We start from the raw sequence: 20,852 nt of genomic DNA on the forward strand, positions 1-20,852 counted from the left end.
TCCTGATTCCGTCCACGAGCTCAAAGTCTGACCATGGATCCTATCATGGTGTTTCACTCCACATTGGGTGGGGCCAAAGTCAAGGCTAACTCAGCACCATATGGAGTAGTGGGTTGTCGCAGAAGTCCTTGATGACCCATTGCAATTTGCACTCCCCTCGGGGATGCCAAAGGCGTGGATTTCTCTTCCCACTTCAACCCTATGGTAGGAAGAACCACCTTTGCCTTGCACTTTGTATAAAGTGAATCTATCCCCAACCTGTAATTTGTTTGCAGTAGCAGAGCGTAACCATGGTTTACCTGACACGTTGGGTGGGGCCAAAGTCAAGGCTAACTCAGCACCATATGGAGTAGTGGGTTGTCGCAGAAGTACTTGATGACCCATTGCATTTGCACCGCCCTCGCGGATGCCAAAGGAGTGGTTTTCTCTCCCCACTGCAACCCTATAGTAGGAAGAACCACCTTCGCTTTGCACTTTGTATAAAGTGAATCTATCCCCAACCTGTAATTTGTTAGCAGTAGCAAAGCGTAACCATGGTTTACCTGAGAGTACGGGTTTCTTGTAGTACCCCATCCTGCGGGTTGTGCAGTCAATTATCCAGCGACTTGTGCCGGATAAAACCGGAAATGTGACTTTATGACCTCCATTGAAAAGCGGCAACAAAGGCAGGCTTCTTGACGGGACGGCTAACCTCTTTTTGACGTCAGTATCTGTGAGTTTCTTTGAGAAAACAATTGTGATCTGCGCTGCCATGATTGATGCTGTTTAAGAAAGGTGATGATCCAATGCAAGAAGCTAAAGGGAGATGATTGAAGATCCACTTGTATGTTCCACCCATACTTATACTAGTCTGACTAAGATCACATCAGGTTGAAATCCCAAAGCATGTGACTGACTAGATCGAGTAAGGATTCCAGAAGCAACCATCGTCGTTATTATCTTCAATATTTTTAATTTATTTAATATTATGATCTAGATATTTATTATTTTTTCTATATATCTTATTTACTTTCTTTTTTTAACTTGAATCGCCAATTAAAACCTTATTAACCGTTCTCTACCCAATATTATATATATATATAAATAAAAGGTAAGCACTCGTTGATAAAGAAAAAATAAGTTGTGAATTGTCCACCACATTGTCCACCACACAAATAGGTTGGACATTGTTCTTGGGACTCTTTGGTAAAACACGACAAAGGAAATGTAAGAGCTTTATGCCATTGATACAGATTCAGCTGAATTAGGGGCAATAATTACAGTGTTAGATGTAATAATTGAGATAGGGTAGAGGGGAACTGAGTTGATTATTGTTGAAATTGGATCACTGGTGGCGTATAATTGGTTATTGAACAAAAACAGGAGACATTGGTCACAACAAACTCCATTCGCAGGTATGGAAAGGAGACTAACTTGTGTCGGTGAGGTAGCATTTTCAAAAGCAGAGCAGCATGGCAATGAAATGGCAAAAACATTAGTGACAACAGGTATTAATCGTAGGGTTATGTTTAAGGCGTAGTGGCGAATGTTAGATTGGTGATTGGGATGCCTGGTTTTCATGTTATATTAGCTATTGTGACAATTATATTGTTTAATTGGAAATTATTGTAGGCTCATAATATATCTATTAAAAGGAAATTAAAAAATCTCACTAAAATTTTTTTAGGGCTCAAGTCTAAACTACTGTAAGAATGTGTCCAAAATTAATCTAAAAGTTTGACGCATAAATTATCAAAAAATCTAGAAAAATTCTATTTTTTGTAATTAAGTGCACTTTTTTCACTTAGTCACTTGTTAGCCCAAGAAAGTGATCAAAAGAAAATATTTAGTAAAAGAAGAAAGCAAGTAAAACTAATCTGATGACAATGAACTAGGAAAAGGTTTTTTGTTTTATTTGTTATAATCAATATAGATAATAACAGTAGAAATGATCGTAAAGCTATAAGAAAGAAAAATAAGAACATATAAATTTTACGTGAAAAATTCTTATTGAAAAAAATAACGAGTAGAGGAAAGTTGAAAAACATATGATACAAGAGGAGTTCGACTACATTTATTTAAGAGTTAAATAAGCATGTTATAATTAATATCTAATATATATATATATATAGCTATATATAGCTATATACTGATTCTAACTCCCTCCATATTGAGGGATAACTCCAAGCTAAGTCCTTCTTGATGATGATGAGTAATAACATGTTCGTCAGCGGTACTGCCACTGCCATAGGCCATTGGATTTATGCTAAGAAGTCGATAATTATTTCTCTCCCCAATTCAACCGCATGGTAGGAAGAACCATCTTCAACTTGCACTTGGTACAAGGTGAATCTATCACCAACATTTATTGTTAAAAAAAACAAATTCTCTCCATCCTCTAGCTGAGAAAAGGGGTCTGTTGTGTAAGTTTAGAAATTGTTTTTACTGAATTTAAGGTTTGAATTTAATAATTGTTTTTATAAATGACGATAACTGCACAAAGTAATACATATTTTGCAGATCCATGCGCGTGGAAAATAAGTGAAAGGGTAGGCGTTCACGTCAGGCAAAAAGGCGTATCATGGACCCCCTTGGCCCTATATGTTCTGCAGTACCCCAATTTGCTTCTCCGACTATATATGAAAGCAACCAAAAATATGATTTAACCATAGTACACAATCTACCATGTGATTATAATATGCGTATTTGTTTGTTTGGTTTCGCTGGTTGTGAGATGCCAACAGCTTTCTTACTTATTAACAGTCCTGAATTTTGACTGCAACTCAGGCTAATTAACCCAAAGTTTTAAAGTAAAAAATATAAACAAAATGATAAATTTAACTTTCAAAATTTACATATTTTATCAATTTAATTTTAATATAATAAATTTATTAACAATATTTATACGAATAGGCTGAATTTATTAGATTTTTAGAATTAAGAGTAAAATGATAAAATATATAAATATTGAATGTTAAATTCGTATAAATTATTATTGATCTCATCTAATTTCATTACATATCTAATCTAATTTAAAAACTTTTATCATATATTATTTTAGTCTAATGTCTTTAACAGTCATTTTCCATTCTCACCTTATTACCTTACTGTTACAGTTGCTTTTGAATCCAAACACACACTCTATCGTTATTTTTGCTATCACTGTTACAATAGCTAATCTCACGATCACCACTATTTTTAACCTCACTTGAGCTAAGTGCACCGCCTATCCAAACTAAACCTTAGTAGAAGAGTACCTTTGATTATATATATTCTTTTTTAAACAGAAATGCCTAAATTTATCCATAGTCCCTCCCAACCTATAAATAGAAGGATAATGTGTTTCAGCACACTCGAACTTACATCTTTCTGCATTGGCAATAATGCCATTGCCACTTGAGTTAAGACTCAATCGACAAAGTTAAATTTAAAAAAGAGTACTTTCAAAATCTCCATTTTAGATATAATGCAAAAAGTTTTAAAAACTAAATTAATTTATATGATATTTGAATAATTATATATTAAATAATTAATATAAATTGTAATGGCCAATTTTTGGCCCAGACAAATAAAAAATAACAAAACCCAATAAACCAAATAAATAAAGTCCAAAGTACAAAACTAAAAGACTAGCCCAACAGGCCCAAATCAACCAAGCCCACTAAACATTTTCAAAAAAAAAAAAGGAGGAAACCCTAGCAGCTCCCCAAGCCTCCAGCCGCCGCACGCTAGGCCAACCATGGGCCACCTTGCGCACTACCACCACCACACCCCGCGCATGCCCTTCTCCTCCATGCGTCTGACACCGCCTGCAAAACGAGACACAACTACAGAGAACAGAGCAAAAACGCAACAAACAATAGAAATTTTCTTGGTATTCGGCTATAAGAAGCCTCAATCAAAAATATGTGAGGGGGGTTCTTTCGAAATACAAAAAGTTTGTATCAAAAACAAAAAAAAAAAAAAGAAAAAGCTTAGAAGGTTAACTTCAATTTTTTTTCCTCTGTTATCTCAATCTTTCTATTTATCTTTGCTTTGTTTTATTTTTTTATTTCATTAACTTACTTTAAAACAAAAAAGAATCAAGGAAGAAGAGAGTCTTACCGGATCTACCCCGTGGCCGCTCCCCTCTCCGTTCGGCACGGTGAACCCCGGCGATGATGGGTGTTGAAACCCTAGCTGAAGAAAGAAGGAAGAGATAAAGGGGGGGGGGGGTTGAGAGCATTAGGTTTTTTAGAAAAAATATATAAAGGTTAAAATGGTTTTAAAATAAAAGCTTAATTGAAAAGTTGTGAAACGGCGCCACTAACTCCATGATTTGTATGTTTCTGCTTTTAGGGATATTTGTCCCCCTGGTCCCTCAACCTCTCCAGTGCGCTGCAATTTAGTGCTTTAGTTACCTTTTTGTTATTTTTTTTTAATTTTGGCCACTTATTTCTCACGCGGTTCTATTTGATCCTGAGTACGCTGGGCTCTTGGAAACAGGATACATGTTCGAAAATGGGACTATTTTCCCGTTTGGTCCCTGTTTGTTTCAGTGCATCCTATTTAGATCCTCCTTGTTTTTATTTTTATAATTTGTACCCCTAAATTTTGAATTTGATTCCAGTCTAGTCCTAGATTGTTTAATTTACTTGTTTGTTCAGTTTCTTAAGAATTGTTTTATTTATTTTAAATTCGTTTATATATGTTATTTGAATCATTTTTTTCGTATTTTAAGTTTATTATATACATTTTAAGCTATTATATGTATTATTTATTTTAGCCTATCATACGTATTATTACGAAATCTTATATGTCCTTTTTTTTAAAATTAGTTTACACATATAATACGCATTTTAAAATTCCTCATATGTTATTTAGTTATACTAGTTTATATGTTAATCACTTTAAATTCTTTCTATTGTTATTTATTTTGAACTTTCCATGTTTCACTTATTTCAAAATCTTTTATATACTCCTATCTTAAAATTTTACTTTGAGTTATATTTATATGTAAATTTTATTTTAATTGTTTTTGTACAGTGTTTATTTTAAAATTTTCATTTATACATTATTTATTGTAAGCTCTTTTATATGTATTTGAAAGGGTCCCTCTTTATATTTTATTTTGTGTATTATTTATCTTAACACATTTAACATATTATTTATTTGAAATTTACTTTATAAATTATTTATTTTAAATATTTACATATTATATATTTTACATTTATATACATTATGTAGTTTGAATTATTTTATATGTTAGTTATTTTTTTAACCCTTTATATTAGTTATTTAAAACCGTTTTACACATTTTTGTTTTAGATTCTTTTTCATGTCATTTTTTACTATATTTGTATATGTGTTATCTATTTTAAATTTTTACATGTTACTTAGTCATGCTATTTTATATGTTAATTGTTTCAAATACTTTCATTATTTATTGCAAACTTTTTATTTATTATTTATTTCAAGCCTTTTCATTATATTATTATTTCGACTTGTTTTATTATTATATACTTTAAAATTTTTCCCATATTACTTATTTTAACCCCTTTTATTATTCATTTTAAGATTCCATATGTTGTTTACATTAAACTGCTTTTTATATATACTGTATACATGTTTTTATTATTTATTTTAATTTTTTCACATATTATTTATTTTCGAATATTCATATATATATATATTATTGTTTAAAACTATTTTACATACTATCAATTTTAGATTCTTCAGAGAAAAATTTAAATTAAACTATTTACGTGTTGTTCATTTTAAGATTTTTATATTGTGTGTTCGAAACAATTTTATTATTATTTACTCTATTATGTTTTATATATTATTCGTTTATAACTATCCTATTATTTATTTCAAGTTGTTTTATAAATTGCTTATTGCATAGTGTTATCCACTTTAAATTGTTTTACATATTATGTGTCGTCTTCTTCGCTTGTCCATGTGGGTATTAAAAAGTATATCATGTGAATATTGCCATGACATGCCCTAGAAATTATTTATTAATATCTTCGTATTGTTGATGTCCATTGACATGGCATTTAATCTATGCATTATTACTCCATACTCTATATCGATTTTTATTTTTTTACTTCGTTTAAATCATATCGCGCATTAAAGTTTAAATGTATTTATCCGAGGTAGATTGCTTCATTTTACTCCAAACAAAATAAACTCACATCGTGAAGTGACACACTCGTTATTATTCAAAAAGAAAATCTTCAAGATAAGGCAATGTTTCGCATCTTGGAACATCGAAGAATTGTGCCCTAACTTACGGGGTTTTGGTTCTCTCGTTGGTTCTAAATAGCTAAATACCCTTTTCGAGCTTTAAAACACATGAAATTATCATTTAAAATAAAAGACGACCTTGCGCTCGAGAATTCATGGTATTGTGTCCTAACTTACGGGATATGATACTTCGATATCTCGAGATAAGGAAATCTTTAAACAATCGATTTGAGCTAATTCAAGAATTTTAAAATCAATATTAATAGAAAAGATCGAATTTCAAATCCATTCCCGATTTTCAATTTTCGACTTTGAGACACTAATTAATCAATTAGGTACCAATTTTGGGCGTTACGAGGGTGCTAACCCTTCCTTGTACGTAACCGACTCCCGAACCCGTTTTCTCAAATTTCGTAGACCAAAACACCGTTTTAATAAACTAAAACGTTTTATTAAAGCAAGGTGATCCGATTTCACCTAATAAAGATCGGTGGCGACTCCCGTTTTAATTTTCACTTTCAAAACCAAAGTCGACCCCATCCTTCAAAAAATGGTTTCGACATAAATTATTTATAAAATTAACAATACATTAAATATTTTAAAATTTTAAAATAATGATAAATTATATTTGAATAATTTAATATAATAATATTTGTAATTGATATTTAAATAATTGATATAAATATAATTAATATAAAATTTTAAATATTTTTAAATAATTAATATAAATAAAGATATTTTGATAATTTTATTTCAAAAAGCAAAAGCTAGAAGCCTAAATGTCCTAAATCTTAATTTTTTATGGAAAAATTAAATATTACTTTGATTGAATTGATAATTTTTTGATTGAATTTTTTATTGAAATTGATAATTTGTTTGATGACTTTGATTGTCTGGTTTTAAAAATAATCTTAATTTTTTATAGAAATTATTTAAAATTTATTAAAATTAAATGAGAAATTATTTTTCTGAAATTATTAAAATTATTTAAAAATAACATCTAAAATAAATTTGGACAAATAATTGTCTAAATTCAAATGAGCCTAAACAACCAGTTATTTAAGTTAATTCTAAAATTATTTTTAAATAATTATACAAAATATTAAAATTTATTAAAATTATAAAAAATTAATATAATAAGACCCATCAACTTATTAACTAAATTACTAAAATTATAATTTGATAAAAATATATATATGTACGTATATATGGTTATATTTGAATTATTCATGCATATTTATATATATAATTTTATATTAAAAAATCAAACCAAATCTTAGAACCAACTTGACCATGATGTTTACTTATAAGTATATCGCTTTAAATAATTAGCTTAACTTTCCCAACTCATGCGTCATTTCATACGTAAATGAGGTATAGTGATAATTTACAGATGCATGCATGTGAACACTGGTCCACCACCCCCCCACCCCCTACTTTTAGGGAATAATGCTTTTTCATTGCACTGGGTTTTTTGTTTGGATGGCATATGATGAGGTCCGTTTTAGTATTCTAATCTCACGGCGTTTTAGTATTCTAATCTCACGGAAGCTCTTATTTTCCACTGAAGAATAATGGTTCGGTGAAAGAAAAGTTGATCGGTATATTTGCGTTTTAATTTAAACACATATTTTACCGCGCAGCCCATTTAAACTAAATATAAGTATAAGAGTACCTTTGATCATATATGTTCTTTTTTATATAGAAATGTCTAAATTTATCTATAGTCTTTCTTAGCCCATAAATAAGAGGATAATGTATTTCAAGATACTCAAACTCATATCCTCTTGCATCGGCAACAATGTCATTGCCACTCGAGTTAAGACTCAATCAACAAAGTTAGATTTTAAAAGAAGTACTTTTAAATTTAAAATATCCATTTTAGATATAATGCTGAAATTTTTTAAAATAAATTATTTTAGATGGTATTTGAATAATTATGTATTAAATATCTTAAATAATTAATATAAATTATTTATAAAATTAACGATACATTAAATATTTTAAAATTTTAAATATAATGATAAATAATAATTGAAAATTTTAATATAATAATATTTGTAATTGATATTTAAATAATTTAATATAAAATATTAATTTATATAAAATTTTAATTGTTTTTAAATAATGATATTTTGTATTAAAAAGCAAAAGCTAGAAGCCTAAATATTATATCAATTATTCTGCAACTAAAATATAAGTCCATCACACTGTAACAAAACAAAACCAAAAAACAGGAACACGTATACAAACGAAACATCCTGATTCCTGACGGGTCCAAGAACTCAAAGTCTGGCCATGGATCCTATCATTGTGTTTCCCTCCACATTGGGTGGCCCCAGCGCCAAAGTCAAATCTAACTCAGCACCATATGGAGTAGTGGGTTGTCGCAGAAGGCCCTGATGACTACGAGTAATAATCTGGGGATATGCTTCTGCAGCTGCATGTTCATGATCACCAGTGCCATTGCCACCCCATTGCATTTGCACCCCCTGGGGGATGCCAAAGAAGTGGATTTCTCTCCCCACTTTAACCCTATAGTAGGAAGAACCATCTTCGCCTTGCCCTATGTATAAATACGGGTTTCTTGTACCCCTTCCTGCGGATTGTGTAGCGAATTGGACAGGGTCTTGTACCGTATAAAACTGAAATGTGACTGTATGACCTCCACTGAAAGGTGGCAAAGAGCGCTGGATTGCTGACGGGACTGCCAACCTCTTTTTGATGTCAGTAACTGTGACTATCTTTGAGAAAACATGTTTGGACTGAGCTGCCATGATTGATGCTGTTTATTAAGGTTGATGATCCAATGCAAGACGCTAAGGGAGATGATTGATGATCCAATTGTACGTGCAAGCCGCAAGGCATATTTATACTCAAATTAAAGTCTGGTTGAACCGGCCCCTAAGGGAGTAGAAATCATCTACCTAATCATTTCATTTTTGGGTTTGGCGATCAACGTTGAATTTTACTGCACAAACTATTAATTAAATGATAAGTACTTAGTATGACGACGACGAGTGTCAACATATTTCAAAATATTTATTATGAATATGGACTCAGCTAAATATAGATTTAATGGATTAAATTATTTTAATTTGCTTTAAAAGAAGTCCAAAAACAAAAGGTTAAAATGTACATTAAATTAACCTCGTTTTATTAGTTCAATGATGTATAATAATTTATAAATTAGGGTGTCGAAATCTATTTTTATTGAAATATTTTAAATTTTTAATAATTTATTTGTGAAAATACATATCAAATCATGAAGGAAGAAAAGCATGCAAAAAATAAAAACAAAAACATAATGGCTAGTGATTTTGAGGCCCAATTCTTGACTGGATGGGACACTAAAGTCCTCTGCCATTCCATCCATTGGTTAGATAGAGAGTGAAGGTTATTCGTGTTGTAATGTAAGAACAAGGTTCAAGTTTATTGGTATGTTAGAATGACTATAAATCCTTAATAAAAATTAAAATTATTTTTAGAAGCTTAAAATTTAACAATTTAATACTAATTTTATCAAAGATTCATCAATAATAATTTTAAAAACTTTAACAATTTTACATATTGGTATATGAGCAAACTAATTAATTAAACTTTCACGCCTTGAAAAACATAAAAATTATAAGGAAATGACTAAATTATTAACCAAAAATAAAAAATCTTCAAAGCCCTTTCTTTCTTTCCTTTGCTTCGTGAGGAAGACGATGAGCCAATGAGCCAATTTTTTTTCTTTTTCTTTTATCTTTAATTAATTAATTAATTGTATTTAACTTAATTAACCTTTGATTAATTAAAATTAAACATAATTAACAAAGTTGGTGGCTTACAACTACCCTCCACCACCGCATGGATAAAAAGAAATAGTCCAATTGCTCAATTGATACTTTGACTAATTAAATATTCATAGCAATTAACTTGTATCATGTTTACAATTTAGTCCTTGTACCTTAATTAACTATGCATTGGTCAAAATTAAGGGACCAAGCTTTAATTAACCTTTACACAAACTTTTTGAATATCAAATAATAATATTTACAGACTCGAACATTGGAAATGTGATTCCGTAACCATCGTTTTTGATATCACTAAAAATTGCATTGTTATAGTAGCAAAAAAATTTTCATAAAAAAATAAAAAAAAACTTAACAATTCAGTGATTTAGATAATAAAAATGGAATAGTTTAGTGACTTAAGTGAAAACTTTTGAATAGTTTAACGACTAAATTGTAATTTTTTTAATTAATTGACCAAAACAAAAACTTACTCATAATTTAACGGCTAATAATATAATTTACCCTGAAAACTATAAAACAGATACAAACTATTATAAAATTATTAAAACATATCAAATAATTACAATGCATCATTCAACTTTTACTTATCCAAAACCTACATTCTCTTTTAAAAATGTAAGTATCGTATTAAAATTATGGACATGTCATGTTTTATGGGTAGCGCTGAAATTTCAAAAATCGAATTTGGTTTAAATAAATAAAAATTAAATTAATTTTTAATTATAAAATTGTATAAATATAAATATAAGATGTACATTAAATTTTATTATTATTTAAAATTGATTTTTTTAATTATAAGAGAAAGGTAAAGTCTTACCAACAATATCGCCAATATGATTTGAACACAGTCACAATTAATTATATAATTTTAGTTACTTTATTCAATATTTTCAATTTTTTTAGTAATATAATTTTAACTCCTACAAGATTTTTACATATGTAACTTAAATTTTAAAAGTTAACTTTTAGTTTATCATGTGAATTATATATATTATTTACAATATTAGTACTAACAATGATAATATTTAAATTTAATACGTTTCAATAATAATAACAGTAATATCAACTAAGCCAACATAATAATATTTAGAGGTGTTAACGAGTCGAACCGAAATTGAGTCAAGTTCGACTTAAACTCGAAGCTTGTCGAGCTTTAGAAGTTAAGCTCGGCTTAAGCTCGAAACATTCAAGTGTTGAATTGACTCGACTCAAGCTCAACTGGGCTTAAGACTTAAATCTATCATTATACTTTTTTTTTTTTTTAGTTGCTATATAAATAACAAAGTTTCTCCATAATCTAACTCAGAAATCGGGTTTGTCGTACCCTTTCGTGTGGATGGAGTAAAGAATTGGCCAGAATCTTGTGCCGTGCAAAAAATGAAACATGAGGGCATGGCCTCCATTGAAAGGTGGAAAGGAACTCTGGATTGCTGACGGGACCGCCAACCTCTTGTTGATTTCAGTATCTGTGAGTAACATTGAGAAAACAAGTTTGGAGTGAGCTGCCATGATAGGTTGGAGAAGCCGGTTATGCAAAGAGTGGATGATCAATTGTACGAGGGAAAGGCTATAAATAAATGTCTGGATAAGATTCACATACGCTACCTTTGATGAAACTGCTTTCGTTTTACCAAATATAAAATTCATATATTTTTATTTAGAGGTTAAGTTTTGGTTGTCACTATAAACTAGATTTACTAATATAAAATGTCACACTAATAGATTAATATTATTTATCAAAATAGCCAAGAATTTGGTACGTGAGAGAATATAAGAAATGAATTTCATTAATATAATTTGATTAACTCAGTTTCATTAGTATAAGTTAGAGGTATTAGCCTTCTCGTACGATGTTGTCTAGTCCTTTGCTCCTTGTAGTAGATATGACTTGTCGTAATGCCTAAACCACGTCATGAAGTCTGAAGATGCTAATTTTAGTGCGAGAATTGGTTCGTACATAGGTATAAAATTGTACCTATACTCCCAAATGTTGATATATTGCTCGTGCAAATTAACCCAATTTTAGTCGGTTTTCCCCCCGCAAGTCGACCTTATACAATTCTTCAATGTCTTAGGGTGATGGCAGAATAGTTTGCATAAACTCATCTGATGCATCACTCGATCAGATTCGTGCATCTCCACCATTGCGTAAACTAATAATGGCACATTGACGTGTTGGCCAAAAATTCGACTGGGATGCATGTTTGAATTTTCGGATCAGTGTATGATATTCATTTAAACTATAGTACAAAATTATAAATTTTATTATCTACATAATATTAAATTTCAAATCATTACGTAAGTATTATATAAATAAAAATTTAAAAACTAACATTAGCTTTTGATTGTTGATTTAATAGCAGTCGGATATCTTCGAGCTCATCCGCTAATCCCACATAACTTGCCTGATTATTCCACCTATTCAAATAATATATTATTTTAGAAATATGTTATTTATCGAGCATTAGGACACCCCCGATTAACCTCAGGATGAATGCCCGAGCGTATTGTTCTCGTTCAAGGGAACTCGCAAAGTTGTCAAGATAATTGAAATTTTGTTGCAACCATTTCATCTATATCTAACTACTAAAAAACCTCTCCGGCACCTTGCCTAATAGTTGCCCACAAAAGCCGCTCCAACCGCCAACAACCATTGACCCCGTAACGACTAACTCATCCACCGGTAAATCGGGTTAAAAAGATATGTGTAATGACCCGAAAGTTAGTGGTATCAAGTTATAAAGTTACGTGTAATGACTCGAAAGTTAGTGGTGTCAGAAAATATGATTTCAAGACCCTAATTTCGTAAACCGAGACCATAAATATTTAATAAGAATATTTAGAAAGTTATGTTATAAGTGAAATTGATTCAATTTGATTGATTGTTTGTGATCAAGATTCAATTGAATAGATATTGGAAATACTGTGTACTATTATAAATGTGAAATTGAACTCGTATTGCGATGAATCATACAATTTCAGTTATGAATTGATGAAATGGTAGCATTCAATTGAAATGATGATTGACTAAGTTTGGAATGTAGCTCACGAGTACATGGCATAGATTTATAAGCTACAGGGGGTCCCTAAGTCTATCATCTCTGATCAAGATAAAATCTTTGTGAGCAAATTCTGGCAGAAGTTATTTAAACAGTTGCGAACCAGATTCCTATCACGCCCAAACCGATGGCCAAACAAAGGTTTTAAACCTATTCCTTGAGGACTATCTACGTTGTATGTCAACAGAGACTCCTAATGACTGGTTCTTGTGGTTACCTTTGGTCGAGTAGTGGTACAACACTACCCACCACTCATCCATTCAGACTACTCCTTATGAGGAGCTCTATGGTCAAAGCCCCCCACTCCATCTACCTTCCCAAGCAAGGGCCTCTTCAGTGGTTGTTGTTGATCGAAGCCTTCGAAACAGGGAAGCTGCTAGGAAGTTCATGCAGTTTCATCTCAAAAGATCTCAAGAGAGGGTGAAGCAAATGGAGGATCGAAGGAGGTTTGAGAGGGAGTTTACAGTTGGGAACTTGGTTTACCTTAAATTAGCCTTACAGACAGCATACTATGAGGAAGATACGAAATCAAAAGCTCTCCCCAAAATATGTTGGGCCCTTTCCAGTGGAAGCAAAAATTGATATTATAATTTTTCATGTTATATACTGATAATTGTTTGGTGAAATTAGCAAGATACATTGTAATTTTAGAGAAAAAATTAAGTTGACATAAAAAATATTATAATTTTTTTTTATTATAAAACCTAGCATTACTGGTTATAATTTTTTTTTTGGCTTTAGTTTTAATTTTATATTTTTTTCTCCACAAAACGACAGAAATCCTACGACCATAACATGCCAACCTCTTCCTCTCTCAAAAATTTCAATTCCTTTATTTTTCTTCTGCCTGTGTATTTGGTTTGGGAGCTCTTAAACCCTTTATTGTTTCCATTTTCAGAGCTCAGATCTTTCTTCTTTTACTGCAACTTTTTCATAGTTAATAACATAGCAGTAGGGAAAAATTTTTAGTTAAAACCATGAGGCACCCACATTCTTAGATTTCACCCTACTGATCAAGAACTCATCCTTATTTTAGTTAAAATTATGAGGCACCCACATTCAAGTGTGCCTCCAGGATTTAGATTTCACCCCACGGACGAAGAACTCATCATTCATTCGATATCTATAAGTTCGATCCCTGGGACTTACCAGGTGAGACTCGCTTTAATAACCCTTTCAATGTTATCATCTAAAGAATCATTCATAAATCATTACATAGCTTCTTGTTATGTTTAAAGCTTGTTCTAGTGGTGGTAGTGTTTCTTTTTTTGTTGTTGGATCAGATAAAGCTGTGCTTGGTGAGAAAGAATGGTACTTTTTCAGCCCGAGAGACAGAAAGTATCCAAATGGTGCAAGGCCAAACAGGGCAACAAGCTCCGGGTTTTGGAAAGCAACCGGGACTGTTAAGATTATAGTTGCATCTTCAATGGCAGCTGGGAGGGGTGGAGTGCATTCCAATATTGGTGTAAAGAAAGCTTTGGTGTTTCACAGACAAAACAAGCCAAGCATACATCTTTAAACAGATTTTTTATTCCAAACTTACACTTATTATTACAGTTCTTATAGATTCTAATTACATGATAACAGAAACAAATCGGAATATAACAACCAAACTGGTTATAAACTCGACTGACACCGACTTTTACTTCTTGTCTGAACCAGAATATCATAATACGTTCCTTTTATTTTCTTATAAAGAGAAAGTAGAAGAAGGAAGGGCCCGATATTGTTTTGCGGGTAGCAAGCTTTTTCAATTGGGTTTTCCCAGAGACAACTCCAAGGTAAGTCCTTCTTGATGATGATGAGTAATAACATGTTCATCAGCAGTACTGGCACTGCCATAGGCCATTGCGTGTATGCCAAGGAAGTCGATTTCTCTCCCGACTTCAACCCTATAGTAGGAAGAACCATCTTCAACTTGCACTTGGTACAAGGTGAATCTGTCACCAACATTTAAGTTGTTATAAATAACAAAGTTTCTCCATAATCTACCTGAGAAAACGGGTTTGGTGTACCCTTTCGTGCGGATAGAGTAAAGAATTGGCCAGAATCTTGTGCCGTGCAAACACTGAAATATGAGGGCATGACCTCCATTGAAAGGCGGCAAGGACCTCTGGATTGCTGACGGAACCGCCAATCTCTTCTTGATGTCACTATCTGAGAGAAATTTTGAGAAAACAAGTTTGGAGTGAGCTGCCATGATAGTTGGGTGAAGAATGTGTGTGCAAAGAGTGGATGATCCATTGTATGTGGGAAGCGCTATAAATAAATGTCTGGTATTCAAAGGTCTTTGATCTACTAGTTTGGTGCTACCTAATATAAAATTCATATACCTATCTTTGATGAAACCGCTTTCTTTTTACCCAATATAAATTTCATATATTTTAATTAGAGGTCAATTTTTGCTTCCCTGGTTGCAATTTTTTACTTTATTTTTGTAGATAACGTGATCTATGTACTTACAGCCTAAAGTTTGTGCTCCAGAACCTTTACTTGACACCGTTGGATGATATTTTAGATAAGAAGGCCAAAAAAATTTCAATAAATTTCAAATTACATATGTTTACATTATGATTTAACCTTTAAATTATATTTTTATTTTAATATTTACACTATCATTTTTGCTTTAATTTATCCAAAAATAAAAGTTACCAATAACAATGTGACATGTCTCACATTTTTAATTGGAAGCAGATAATTTTGTAAGTAAAATATATAATATCAAAATTATAATTTATGAGCCAACAAATATCTCAAATTTTACTATATTTGTTACACAAAATTTATAGCTACCACTCTCGAAACCACTATTGACTCTTAAACTACACCTTATAGAACTTTCTTTTGGACCAACTAATAGGCTTATTAATAAAAATAGCGAAAATTTCGGTATGTGAGAGAATATAAGAAATGACTTTCGTTAATATAATTTCATTAAATTCATTTTTCAAAAGTTTACGTGTGCATGAAAGAGACGTCAATTTTCCAAAGTAACGTGTCCTTGGCCGACTTGACCATATTCAGCCAGCCTCCTTACAATATTGCCGGGGGTTTTGTAACCGTTATAGCGAGTGTTGAATTAAAAAATTATAATAAATTGTTTTATTCTAATAACATAAAATATATATATATATATATATATATATATATATAAGCACAAAACACAAACACAAACACAAACACAAAATAATATAAGCACAACACTAGGAGTGAATCTAAGGGTTAGTATGGGCTCGGCCCTAAAATAAAAAGTTGTTGTTTTTAACATTTTAGAAAATTTTAAATTAGTAAAGATAAATTTGTAGTTTGCTCTCCTAAAATTATGAAAATTACAAAGATACTAACTATTAAAATTAAAATTTTATTTTGACCCTAGCACAACAAGAACGTAAAATATATATTAAAATGAGTAACAAAATATAATATTTTAAATAAAAATGCAAGCACGAAACACAAATTTTCATATAATTTTACATTAAATTGAACACGAAGAAAATGATTCCTTCAAAATAGGGCTGTGTATGCAAAGAGTAGATGATGAATTGTATGTGAATTCGAGAGTAGATTAAGATATACATTTTGTAAAGTTAGATTCTATATTTTTAAAAAGTAGGTAAATTAATCTATGTGTTAGATAAATAAATAAATAAAGTAAATCCGTTAAAAATTCACCACTTTTCTTAAAAATTAAAGTTTTTATTTTGAAATAGTTAAAAAATCAAAACTTTGTTTTAAAAATTTAAATTTTTCCTTAAAATGTCTAAAAACAGATTTTTATTTTAAAATTCTAAACTTTCTCCTTTAAAAAATCACTATTTTCTTAAAAATCAAAGCTTTTGTTTTAAAATAGTTAAAAAAATCAAAACTTTTAAAAATTTAAACTTTCCTTTGAAATGACTAAAAAATAGAATTTTATTTTAAAATCTAAACTTTCTCTTTTAAAAAAATCAAAATTTTTCCCAAGATCAAGCCTTTAAAAAAAAAGCTTTGTTTTAGAAAGGGAAGGAAAAACGAGATTTTTTGGGCTCCTAAGGGCAAAGGACCTACGTTCGGATGATGTCTTCTTCATTGGAGCCCAAACTCGATCCCTCAATATATATATATATATGGCAAAAAAAATAGAATACTTGTTGTTGTTGTTTTATTTTTACCTTTTTTGCTAAGAAAAATATAAAAAGCCTTTTTTTTTCTTTCATATCATTTCATGTATATAAATTGTTTTTAATCTTATTTTTTGTAAAAAATATTTAATAAAAATAATAGTAATAATAATAATAATAATTTAGACCCTTGACAGGCCAAAAAGGAAAGAAAAATAAAGGTCTTCAGTTGACCAAAATCAGGTAGGCTAACAAAAATTTAAATGGATCTTGGACTCGGACAAAAACAAGTGTCCACAATAGTGAACCCTAGAGGGTTTAACTAAATAGGACCAAATCAAACTTTTAAGTCCGAAAATGTTGTGCATAGTGCCATTAAAATGAAATATTTTAGGTTTAATTAAATAGCACCATATGTATTTAGCTTAATCCAATTTAACTAACTTTCCTTAGGGGCATGGGCGAAGTTAGACTTGCAGCCCGACCTCCTAAAATTTGTTAAACTGTTTTCTTACTCTTATATTTTATTTTTTAAAATGTGATAATTTCTTTTTAATCCCTCCTAAATTTTGTCAAATTCCATTTTAGCTCCTAATAAATATTAAAATGTGATATTTATATTTGGCACCCTAAATTTTTTCAAGTTTTGTTTTAGCCTTCCCATTAAATATCTAAAAATTTTAAATGTGATCATTTATGTTACCCGAAAAATTTTAAATTTAATTTCCTTTTATAGAATTTTTAATTTTGTATTATATTTTAGTATTTTATTTTAAATCCCATTCATATAATTAGCTTAATATCTCTATTACATTTTCAATTAACTGTATATTTACATTAATATAGTATTAATACTTTTCATTAATATTGTATTAATATCTCTATCAAAAAATTCCAACAATACAAATTTTGCATTTTACCTTTTTAATGCACGTAACTTTTGTTTTTCTGTTGTAATATAAATAATTATATGCCTATTTTAATTACTTTGCTCAATACTCTCGAATTTTTAAGTAATATAATTTTAAAACGACAGAAATCCTACGACATAACATGCCAACCTTTCTTTGTCTCTCAAAAATTTCAATTCCTTTATTTTTCTTCTGCCTGTGTGTTTGGTTTGAGATCTCTTAAACCCCTTATTGTTTGCATTTTCAGGGCTGATATTTTTCTTCTTTTACTGCAACTTTTTCATAGTTAATAACATAGCAGTAGGGGAAAATTTTTAGTTAAAACCATGAGGCACCCACATTCAAGTTTGCCTCCGGGGTCTAGATTTCACCCCACTGATGAAGAACTCATCCTTCATTATCTAATGAAGAAACTGAGGCACCCACATTCTTAGATTTCACCCTACTGATCAAGAACTCATCCTTCAAAATTTTAGTTAAAACCATGAGGCACCCACATTCAAGTGTGCCTCCAGGATTTAGATTTCACCCCACTGATGAAGAACTCATCCTTCATTTTCTAATGAAGAAACTGAGCTCCTCACCTTTCCCCGTTTCCATCATCGCGGACGTCGATATCTTTAAGTTCGATCCCTGGGACTTACCAGGTGAGACTCGCTTTAATAACCCTTTCAATGTTACTATATAAAGAATCATTCATAAATCATTACATAGCTTCTTGTTATGTTTAAAGCTTGTTCTAGTGGTGGTAGTTTTTTTTTTTTTTTTGCTGGATCAGATAAAGCTGTGCTTGGTGAGAAAGAATGGTACTTTTTCAGCCCGAGAGACAGAAAGTACCCAAATGGTGCAAGGCCAAAATGGGGCAGCTGGATCCGGGTTTGGGAAAGCAACCGGGACTGATAAGATTATAGTTGCATCTTCAATGGCAGCTGGAAGGGGGTGGAGTGCATTCCGATATTGGTGTAAAGAAAGCTTTGGTGTTTCACAGACAAAACAAGCCAACACACATCTTTAAACAGATTTTTCATTCCAAACTGACACTTATAGATTCTAATTACATGATAACAGAAACAAACCGGAATATAACAACCAAACTGGTTATAAACTCAACTGACACCGACTTTTACTTCTTGTCTGAACTCTGAACCACAATATGATAATACGTTCCTTGTATTTTCTTAAAAAGAGAAAGTAGAAGAAGGAAGGGCCCGATATTCATCTGCGGGTAGCAAGCTTTTTGAATTATCGGCTCCCTCAACGTTGGGTTGATCCAGAGACAACTCCAAGCTAAGTCCTTCTTGATGATGGTGAGTAATAACATGTTCTTCAGCAGTACTGACACTGCCATAGGCCATTGCATTTATGCCAAGGAAGTCGATTTCTCTCCCCATTTCAACCATGTAGTAGGAAGAACCATCTTCAACTTGCACTCGGTACAAGGTGAAACTGTCACCAACATTTAAGTTGTTATAAATAACAAAGTTTCTCCATAATGTACCTGAGAAAACGGGTTTGTTGTACCCTTTCGTGCGGATAGAGTAAAGAACTGGCCAGAATCTTGTGCCGTACAAAAAGTGAAATATGAGGGCATGACCTCCATTGAAAGGTGGCAAGGAACTCTGGATTGCTGACGGGACCGCCAACCTCTTCTTGATGTCAGTATCTGAGAGTAACTTTGAGAAAACATGTTTGGAGTGAGTTGCCATGATAGCTGGGTGAAGAATGTGCATGCAAAGAGTAGATGATCCGATGCGTGTGGGAAAGGCAATAAATAATGTCTGGTATTGTGATCTTTGGCATTGACGAATCTTGAGTTGGCGCCGCTCTTTCCTTAATAAAATAAAATTATAATTTAACCCCTAAAATTATAAAAAAATTATAAAAATTCGTTTTAATTTTTTAAGAATTACAAAGATATCGAATTAAAAAATTAAATTTCCTTTTTGGTGAAACCCTATATAAATTTCATATACGCTACCTGTCAATTTTTTATTGTCCTGTCACATGTTTTTACTTTTTGCCGATTACCGTTTTCTATAACGGTACAACCTCCAGAATGCTTAGTCATCGCTCCAGCATCATCTCTACTTTTGGATGAAATTTTAAAATAAGAAGGTAAAATATTAATAAGTTTCAAATTAAATATGTTTATATTATGATTTAACCTCTAAATTATATTTTTTCACTAAGATATGTTTTTTCATTTTAATATTTAAATTATTATTTTTGTTCTAGTTTACCCAAAAATAAAAATTACTAATAAGACCATGACATGCATTCTAATTTGAAGCTGATAATTTTTAGATAACATAAATAAATTAAAATTAATAGTTTAAGTACTAAAATGAAAAAATAAATATAATTTAAGAGTCAAGAATTATCTCATTTTCATTATAAGATAAAGTCAGAAAATTATTTTAAAGGGTCAAAATTAGATTGTAATTTGTACAATGATAAAAATATAATTTCATATTTTAATAATTTATATATTTATAATTTTAAAAATTTAATTAATCTTTTATATTTTTAAAAGTTAAAATGTAATTTTATTTTTATTAATTTAAAATTTTAAAATATTTAAATAAAAACTTTCCATTCCCACCGCCTCACTGGCAGATTAAGAGAATATAAGAGATGACTTTAATTTATATAATTTGATTAAATTCAATTTTCAAAGATCGTGTACATGAAAGAGGTGTCCGTAGGCCGACTTGACCCTATTCAGCCCCACTTCAACTGACCAACTGCGGTTTTATTTTTTATTTTTATAATTTT

General features: G+C 30.8%; 1 protein-coding gene and 1 long non-coding RNA gene across 2 annotated transcripts; one reads left to right on the forward strand and one right to left on the reverse strand.

Annotated features, from left to right (window-relative positions):
* Positions 1-3,555: 3,555 nt before the first annotated feature.
* LOC128291676 (uncharacterized) lies at positions 3,556-4,219 on the reverse strand. The gene is made up of 2 exons (XR_008281498.1): positions 4,084-4,219; positions 3,556-3,788 (listed from the first exon to the last, which is right to left on the reverse strand). It is a non-coding gene; the product is annotated as an uncharacterized LOC128291676 (long non-coding RNA).
* A 14,342-nt stretch (positions 4,220-18,561) lies between these two features.
* LOC108465507 (NAC transcription factor 47-like) lies at positions 18,562-19,092 on the forward strand. Its single transcript, XM_017765837.1, has 2 exons — positions 18,562-18,753; positions 18,856-19,092. The coding sequence occupies exons 1-2, from the start codon at positions 18,562-18,564 to the stop codon at positions 19,090-19,092; spliced, it is 429 nt and encodes a 142-aa protein (XP_017621326.1).
* The last annotated feature ends 1,760 nt before the right edge of the window (positions 19,093-20,852 follow it).

This window comes from Gossypium arboreum, chromosome 4 (genome assembly GCF_025698485.1).
Source record: "Gossypium arboreum isolate Shixiya-1 chromosome 4, ASM2569848v2, whole genome shotgun sequence".
Lineage (NCBI taxonomy): Eukaryota > Viridiplantae > Streptophyta > Magnoliopsida > Malvales > Malvaceae > Gossypium > Gossypium arboreum.

Coding starts and splice junctions, on each gene's coding strand:
- LOC108465507 (XM_017765837.1), top strand. CDS start 18,562: ATGAGGCACCCACATTCAAGTGTGCCTCCAGGATTTAGATTTCACCCC. Junction 18,754..18,855: donor GCTTTAATAACCCTTTCAAT/GTTACTATATAA, acceptor TTGCTGGATCAG/ATAAAGCTGTGCTTGGTGAG.